The 9523-nt window shown below is 38.8% G+C and overlaps 1 protein-coding gene across 1 annotated transcript; it reads left to right on the plus strand.

Moving 5' to 3' along the window:
• The first annotated feature begins 5832 nt into the window (after positions 1-5832).
• LOC126598542 (non-specific phospholipase C6-like) lies at positions 5833-8522 on the plus strand. Its single transcript, XM_050264911.1, is given in 4 exon segments — positions 5833-6802; positions 6805-6948; positions 7623-7799; positions 8046-8522. Coding segments are annotated over 4 exon segments (1212 nt in total). The 5' UTR covers positions 5833-6213; the 3' UTR covers positions 8348-8522.
• The last annotated feature ends 1001 nt before the right edge of the window (positions 8523-9523 follow it).

A 9523-nucleotide genomic window follows, 5' to 3' on the forward strand; every position in this document is an offset into this window, starting at 1 on the left:
ACTTAACACTTTCTGTTGTACCAAAGTCCTCACTGATTTTGTGCATCAACAGAATTTAGAGCACAACTATTGGCAGAAGAAGCAACTATTGAAAATAGTACAATTTCTGAGACTTTTGCAATTGCTATGATTGCTCAAAGCAATAATGGGAAAGGAAAAGCCTTAATGTTTGGAGATAATGTTTCTGGTAGTTCTTCTAGAGGATCATCTCAGTCTTAAGCATACAATTCTGGCCCTTCTAATGGTTCTCACTCTGGAAGTTTGTCCAATCACACTGGAGGCTTTACTGGTTCATCTGGTTCTTAAGCATCATGTTTCTACCTGTCCCGAGCGTGGATTTGATATTCCTGTATGTCAAATCTGTAACAAAAAGGGTCACCTAGCTTCATATTGTTTTCAAAGGCACTCTAGCTTCATTTCTTCATCCTCCAGAGTTCAATGTCAAATTTGTTAGAAGTTTGGTCATATTGTTATTTAGTGCTATCACATGGCCAATTTCTCTTATCAAGGGAGACCATCTTCCTCAAATCTCACTGTCATGCACACAACATATCAGCCTTCTGCACCTCATGAGTCTTTTTGGGTGGCTGACACAAATGCTACTTCACACATGACCTCAGATCTTGCTACTTTCAGTTTGGCATAACCATTTCCTGGCAATGAGACAATCACCACAGCTAGTGGTACAGGTTTGAAAATCTCTCATATTGGTTCTACTACCTTGAAAACTCCTCATTATGCATTTGAGTTGAAGAAAATATTGCATGTGCCTCATTTGTCTCAACATCTATTATCCATATATAGATTGTGTAAAGACAAAAACTGCATATTCATTTGTGATGAATTTTGTTTTTGGATTCAGGACAAGTTCACAAGGACAATCTTCCTCCAAGGACTGTGTAGAGATGGTCTTTACCCTATACCTTTCCATGTTCCACACCATCTATTTTCTCAAGCACAAAAGTACACTGCATCATTCAAGCAACAAGCATGCTATCTTGGACATCAAGTCAAATAAATTTGTGGCATAAACGATTAGGGCATCCATCCAACATTGTTGTTTCTACAATGTTAAGTCAATCTAAAATCCCTACATCTGTTGATAATGTGTCTTCTGTTTGTACATATTGTCTCGAAGGCAAGTTATCCAAACTGCCATTCATTTTTCCTGCAAATAAAGTTGTTAAACCCTTAGAAGTGATACATAGTGATGTTTGGGGGTCTTCTTCTATTGTCTCAGTTGAAGGTTACAAATATTATGTAAGCTTTGTCGATGAATGTGCCAGGTTTACCTTGATCTTCCTATTAATAATTGAAAGTGAAGTTTGCAGTGTGTTTGTTCACTTTTATAACTTCTTAGTTACCCTATTTTCTACCAATATTAAAGTTTTTCAAAGTGATGGTGGTGGTGAGTATACAAGACACAAATTTACACAGTTTTTACTTGATAAAGGTGTCATCCATCATAAGTCGTGTTCCTATACCCCAGAGCAGAATGGTCTAGCTGAAAGAAAGCATAGACACATCATTGAGATAGTCATTACTGTTAGATCCCTCATCACCCAGGGGAGTGGATCCCCTATGCCTTATATGTGCATGCTCACCTCCTTTAGTACGAGGTCTTTTGGGAAATCACTAGCTTCGGATTCCATCGGAACTCCGAAGTTAAGCGAGTTCGGGTGAGAGTAATCATAGGATGGGTGACCCACTAGGAAGTTCTCACGTGAGTTCCTAAAAACAAAATCGTAAAGGCGTGGTCAGGGCCCAAAGCGAACAATATCATGTTACGGCAGAGTCGAGCCTGGGATGTGGTGGAGCCCGGGTTAAGATGTGACAATTTGGTATCAGAGTCACTCTGCCGTTCGGTGTGGATGTGCCAGCGAAGACGTCGGGTTCCCCTTAAGTGGGGTGGATTATAAGATCCCACATTGACCAACGGAAAGGAGGTGATGTGCCTTATATGTATATGATCCCCTCCCTATAGCACGAGGCCTTTTGGGAGCTCGCTGGCTTCAGATTCTCGCATGAGTTCCCAGAAACAAAACCGTGAGGGTGTGGTTAGGGTCCAAAACGGACAATATTGTGCTACGGCGGAGGCGGAGCCGGGCTGTGACAATTTGGTATCAGAGCCAATCCTTGGCCGGAAGTGTGCCGACGAGGACGTTGGGCCCCTAAGGGGGGTGGATTGTTAGATCCCACATCGCCTAGGATAGTGGATCATTATGCCTTATATGTGCATGCTCACCTCATTTAGCACGAGGCCCTTTGGGAACTCACTGGCTTTGGATTCCATCGGAACTCTGAAGTTAAGTGAGTTTGGGCGAGAGCAATCCTAGGATGGGTGACCCACTGGGAAGTTCTTGCATGAGTTCCCAAAAACAAAACCATGAGGGCATAGTCAGTGCCCAAAATGGACAATATCGTGCTATGACGTAGTCGAGCTCGGGATATGGTGGAGCCCGAGGGTATGCATGTCAATATAAGGATTACTTATGTCTTAATCCAGTTTATGGAAAAATCCTTGTTTCAAGGCATATATTGTTTGATGAGGAGAGTTTTCCTTATTCTTCTCGCATTCAATCTATTGGTGCATCTTCATCATATGCATCTTCATCATCCTCTGCATTACACACTCCACATTTGGTCATTTCACAAAATGTCACAGTTTCATCACTTCCCATTCAATCTTTTTCTTTACCCTTTCGAGCTATAGAGTCCTCCTTTATTGCAACCTCTAATGCCTCAGAGTGTTCCAATACACACATTCCTAGAGCTCCAAAGTCTTTTCCTACCACATTATCAACCTCTGCATCCTCTACACAGTCTGTTGTCCCTAGTGATCCAGACTTTCTGAAAATCTGCAAGTTGTCTTTCCTGTTCCTACTGTGAATGTGCACCCTATGCAAACTAGGTCCAAAAGTGGGATAAGTAAAAAGAAGGCTTTCTCTGCAAGTGTTTAGTCCTCTGTTGATGTTATAGAACCTACAACCTTTAAGGTAGCTAATAAAGTTCCTAAATGGAAAGTTGTTATGCAAGAAGAAGTAGATGCTTTGCATGCTCAAAATACCTGGACATTGGTTTCAATGCCTCCAGATAAGAATTTAGTGGGATGCAAGTGGGTTTATAGGCTCAAGAGGCATCCAGATGGTTCCATAGCCAGATACAAGGCTCGATTAGTAGCTAAAGGCTACAGTTAAGAAGAGGGTATTGATTATACTAAGACCTTCAGTCCAGTTGTCAAACCCACTACAGTTAGGTTAATCTTAGCCTTGGCTGTACAGTTCAAATGGTCATTAAGGTAGTTGGATTTTAAAAATGCATTTTTGCATGGCGATCTTCATAAAGAAGTCTATATGTCTCAGCCACAGGGGTTTCAAAGTGCAAATCATCCTTCTTATTATGTTTGAAAGCTTAACAACTCTTTGTATGGTTTGAAACAAGCTCCTTAAGCTTGGAATGAGAAATTCACTAGCTATTTGCCTGGATTGAGTTTTAAATCTTCCCTTGCAGATCTTTCCTTATTTGTTCAACATTCTTCTCTTGGCACTGTGGTTCTTTTGTTATATGTGGATGATATCATCCTTACTGGGAGTTCTTCTGAGTTAATTGATGCAGTTATTACAGACTTGACAAAGGATTTTGATATGAAGGATCTAGGGCAATTGCACTATTTTTTGGGTTTGGAAATAAATTATTTGTCTACAGGTCTATTTGTTTCACAAACCAAGTATCTCAGGGATCTCCTTCACAAGGTTGATTTACAGGATTCTAAACCATGTGCTACTCCTTGTTTACCCTATCACAGGTTACTTAAATATAAAGGTACTCCTTATCACAGCCCTGAACAATACAGAAGTATAGTAGGTGCTTTGCATTATTTAACATTCACTAGGCCTGATATTGCTTTCTCAGTGAATCAGTGTTGTCAGTTTATGCATACTCCTATAGATTCTCATGTTGTGGCTGTCAAGATGATCTTAAGGTATCTCAGTGGTATTTTGGAGCTCTTGCCATTGCAGCAGCTGAGTTGGCATGGATTAGGCAGCTGCTATGTGATTTGCATATCCCTTTTGGTGTTGCCCCAGTGATATATTGTGATAATATATCGGCTATTGCTCTTTCCTCTAATCATGTGTTCCATTCCAGAGTGAAGCATATAGAAATAGACTATCATTTTGTCAGAGAGAGGGTTATTCGAGGATACCTCAATGTTCAACATGTTTCTTCCAATGAGCAGTTTGAAGACATCTTAACCAAGGGCTTGTCTAATTCTTTGTTTCATCAACATTGTTCCAATCTTATGCTTGGATGATCCAAGCATATGATTGAGGGGAAATGTAAGAATATGAAGGTTCCAGATGATGACAGGTGTCAAGAAGTTAAGCAGTAAGTTGTTAGGTTGTTAAAAACAGTTAGTGGAATATACTTAGTGTGTGAGAAAAGCTATGACTATATATATACTTGTATTGCTACTGTAAAGATCATTCATTCAATACAATTGAGATATTATTCAGTGATAATTTTCTTCTCTTCGAAGCTTTCCTCTTCTCTCTCTATATGCTTTATCTCTCTGATAACACCATTGCAGAAGTTTCATCTTCTGCATCTTAACAGATGGAACCACGAACAATCTTAATTACCATGTTTATCACAAATTACAGAAACAAAAATGGCCGAAATAAATTTTAAAAATATATATAAACAGAAAGTATTTAATTTTGGAATATTCAACTGATTTATGCATCCCATTACCTTTTGCAAAAGAAATAAGAGTAAACTGTCATTTAACCCCCTAAACTATCATGTGAGTGTTAATTTCCCCCTTGAACTATTTTTTTCAGCCAATTGACCCCCTAAACTATGTTAAAGTGGCCAATTCACCCCCTACCGTTAAGTATCTTTAACTCCATCTAATTTTCTGATAGAAAGTGTCATGTGCTTGGCACATGACCACCTTTTTACATTTTCTGTCTAAATCTTTACAAAGAAAACATATAAAACAAATATTAAAAAAAAAAACAAACAAACCCTAAACTTAATCATTCAAAATAATAGAAAAAGTAAGGCTTTTTATATTAACACCCCACAAAATGTTGAATGCACCCTATATTAAAATTTAATATTAAATGACTTATTTACTCCACTATGCAATAACAATTTTGACCTTATTAGGTTGTAAAAAAAAAAATTATAAATACACCCGAAATCACTTTTATATTAGGTCGTATTTTTAATTTTTTTTTAAAACCTAATAAGGTCAAAATTGTCATTGTATAGTGAAGTAAATAAGTCATTTAATATTAAATTTTAATATGGAGTGCATTCAACATTTTGTGGGGTGTTAATATAAAAAGCCTTACTTTTTCTATTATTTTGAATGATTAAGTTTATGGTTTGTATGTATTTTTTTTTTTAATATTTGTTTTATATGTTTTCTTTGTAAAGATTTAAACAGAAAATGTAAAAATGTGGTCATGTGCCAAGCACATGACACTTTCTAATAGAAAATTAGATGGAGTTAAAGATACTTAACGGTAGAGGGTGAATTGGCCACTTTGACATAGTTTAAAGGGTCAATTGGCTGAAAAAACAATTCAAGAGGAATTGACTCTCATGTGATAGTTTAGAAGGTTAAATGACAGTTTACTCAAGAAATAAAGCAAAATAAAGCAAACTAAAGCGAGAACGACTTACCTACACTCCCTCAGGCTATCGTGGCACTGGCACCTGAACCGAATAACGTGACATTGAGTTTTTGTGTTTTCTTGAGTAATCGGATTAATATCTCGATAGCATAAAATCCCTCTCCTTTTTTTTTGGGACAAAAAATCCCTCTCATTTTGCACCAGTACAAACCAGAAGCTTCTCCTCTGCCGTTTTATACTCTGTACCCCAAAAATCCATTGCTCCTGGATCTCTCTCTATCTCACTCTGTTTTTTTTTTTTTTTTTTAAGAAATAATTTGAATAAAAAATCTAGGTACAGATGAAGTAATTATTTAATTACTTTATTTATTCAGATTTCCTCCACAATCATTGCTTCCTTCTTCTTCATCACCCAGAACCAGAAGAAAGAAAGAAACCCATTTAGCTGAAGAACTCTCTCTCTCTCTCTCTCTCTCTCTCTCAGCAATGGGAGCTTCAAAGACCAAAACTTTACCACATTTTCCAAGCGGTTGAGCAGCAGGTTTTCGGGTCGGGTCCCCTCCCGTCAATGACCGGGTTCGTCGAACAAGCATTGTCAATGTCCCAAAACCTCTCCGAAACCGTCATGAAAGGCTTCAGACCGGAATCCGTCCCGGTCTACGCGGCCCTGGTCCGCGAATTCGCGGTGTTCGATCGATGGTTCTCTTCAATTCCAGGTCCGACCCAACCGAACCGGTTGTTTGTCTACTCCGCAACTTCCCACGGATCAACCAGCCACGTCAAGAAACAATTAGCTTCCGGGTACCCACAAAAAACAATCTTCGATTCGGTCCATGACAACGGGTTGGATTTCGGGGTGTACTTCCAGACCACCCCGACAACGATGTTCAACCGAAACATGCGAAAACTGAAGTACACTTTAAAGTTCCACCAGTACGATTTGAAGTTTAAGAAAGATGCTCGGAAGGGGAAGCTCCCGAGCTTGACGGTAATCGAACCGCGTTACTTCGACCTCAAGGGGATGCCGGCGAACGACGACCACCCGTCGCATGATGTCGCCAATGGTCAGAGGTTGGTTAAGGATGTTTATGAGACATTGAGGGCGAGTCCTCAGTGGAATGAGACGCTGTTGGTGATTACGTACGACGAGCATGGCGGGTTTTTGATCACGTCCAGACTCCGTATGTTAATGTTCCGAACCCGGATGGGAATAGCGGTCCGGCTCCTTATTTTTTTAAGTTTGATCGGCTCGGAGTTCGGGTGCCGACGATTATGGTGTCGCCGTGGATTAAGAAGGGGACTGGTAAGATTGTATTGGCATTGTTTTCGAATGTGTTTGCATAACTACATTGAATGTTGGATGTGTTTAACTTTTATGGTAGCAATATTAGGTGGATATTTCATTAGCTTGTTCTGCATGATCGTTTAGTATCATTTGGTTTGATTCTGTTGCGGCACGTTTGAACTGCTATTGTAGGAAGTACTTATGCTCATAAGCGCTCTACTAGAAGAGCTTTCGATAGAAATTCAAGTGCTTTCTGAAAAAATAGTTGGAAGCGCTTTCTGAAGAAGCATATGATGGGTGCTTACCAGAAAGAGCTTGTAAGACCCAAAACCCCCTATAATATTTCCATCAAAACCCAGTCATAACCGTTTTTGTCCCCTCCAGAAGCAATCCCAAACAGACGCTTAAATTGTCTTCAAGTATCGAAATTAAATTGGATTAGTTGGTTTTTTTCTCAGTGAAAAATTTCTTGTACACACTGTTTCTGTGGATTAAGTAGAAGTAGAATTTGGTTGGTGGGCCGTTGAGTTCAATTTGCTAAGTTGTGCTCCCGGTCTTTTTGCTGTTATTTGCAAGGGGTTTGGTTGGTGCCTATTTAACATAGGTGCAAATTGTTGAGCATCTTAGATCAATAAGGGTTTTTCTGTTTGACTTCCATTTTTCATTGCACTGATGTTTGTTTGGTTTTGCAGTGATGAGCGGTCCTCAAGGACCTACACCGAACTCTGAGTTCGAGCACTCCTCGATCCCGGCCACCATAAAGAAAATCTTCAACCTCAACTCTAACTTCTTGACTCACAGAGACGCATGGGCGGGGACGTTCGAGCAAGTTGTTGGGCAATTATCTTCTCCCAGGACTGACTGCCCAGGTATCTATCATATTCTATACCCCCAATTACATAATGAATTTTATGCAACATTCATTATAAAAGTCGTTTATAGAAGTTTTACGAAGTAACCGAATTTTGAAGCGTCTGTAGTTGTCAGAAAGCGCTTTTGCCCCTTTCATTAGCAATCCCAAATAGACAAGAAGATACATTTGTTATTGTGGGTATATTTGAAGCTGACAGTGGAAGAAAACTGACTCTGTATCCTATCCCGCTGAATTCTTGCAGTGACCTTGCCGGACGTAGTGCCTTTGAGGAAAACTGAGGCCAAGGAAGACGGTAATTTATCGGAGTTTCAGGGCGAGGTAGTGCAGTTAGCGGCTGTACTCAACGGCGACCACTACTTGAGCAGCTACCCGGACGAAATGAGCAAGAAGATGAGTGTGAGGGAAGCTCATGAGTATGTGAAAGGTGCAGTTTCAAGGTTCATTAGAGCAAGCAAAGAGGCTATAAAATTGGGAGCAGATGAGTCAGCAATTGTAGATATGAGATCTTCCCTCACAACTAGGTCATCAAATATTAAAAATTAAATTGGATCCTCCTCCTCCTCCTCCTCCTCCTCCTGCTGGGGTTGGGTCTCTCTATAAATACGTCATGTTTGTGTTCATGTCCCATATAAACAAAGTTCAGGAATTTTTCATATTTATTTGATTGGGTTTGTAGTCGTAGAAATGCAACAACAACAAAGGAAGTACCATTTGATAAGAGTTATTTTTGCTTTCTTTTCCTTTCATACAACCGATAATTACATTTGAATTACAGAAAGGGAGATTCAAATTTGGATGCAGACTGAGATTCAAACCTGCATTATTCGGTTTTCTATAACTAAAATCCATGGGCGTGTTTGTGCAAACAGAAAGGAAACTGCAATTAATTCTAATACTTTGGGCCTCCCTGCATTTACTAAATTACTAATGCATGAGTATTAGTATTAGGGTAGTGCTATTCATACATCCATTTTTACTTCTCACATATTTTTCAAATTTGGACCGTCGGATCAAATGAATTTAAGGAGATCAATGACAAAAAATTAACAAGAGTATGGAAGGTAAAAATGGGTATGTGAACAACACTTTCCTAGAATTATTACAACTATCGACTTTAACCATGTTTAGTAAGACATGAATAAAAACGGTGCATTTTGTTCACTAACCTTAACTGGTGGTAATGCAAATCATCATATTTACTACCAAGGAAATTCACAAGAACAATAAGAGAGGATGAAGAAAGTAAATAGGAAATTCACAGGGACAATAAGAGAGGATGAAGAAAATCACTGACCAGTTGGGTTGATATGCTCCAAAGTTTTGAATCCATGGTCTAGAGGTTTCTTACTTTTTTTATTTGTTAATAATTAATTTGTTCATGCTTCTTATTTTTGTTAAGGATCTTTAGTTTAAATACCAATTATAAGAGGCTGAGCTACTCTCTTTATTGCCAATTGATTTTGTGGTAAAACCTCAACTTTCTTCACATATTAGATACCAATGGAAAGTCAACTAAAACAATTCTATAAGTACTACTATAATTCAAAATAACTACATGATTGTCAATCAATCCTACCACGTTTCTCGACCGGTCAACTTTTTCCTGCGACTGATTGATCAAATTTTCGATGATCAGCCATTCAAATTTTTCGGTCTCAATGTCATTGTCTAACATTGACCTTTAAAAAAACAAGTTAAGTGATGAATTTCTCTTCAATT

Source organism: Malus sylvestris, chromosome 14 (genome assembly GCF_916048215.2).
Source record: "Malus sylvestris chromosome 14, drMalSylv7.2, whole genome shotgun sequence".
In the NCBI taxonomy this organism is placed as follows: domain Eukaryota; kingdom Viridiplantae; phylum Streptophyta; class Magnoliopsida; order Rosales; family Rosaceae; genus Malus; species Malus sylvestris.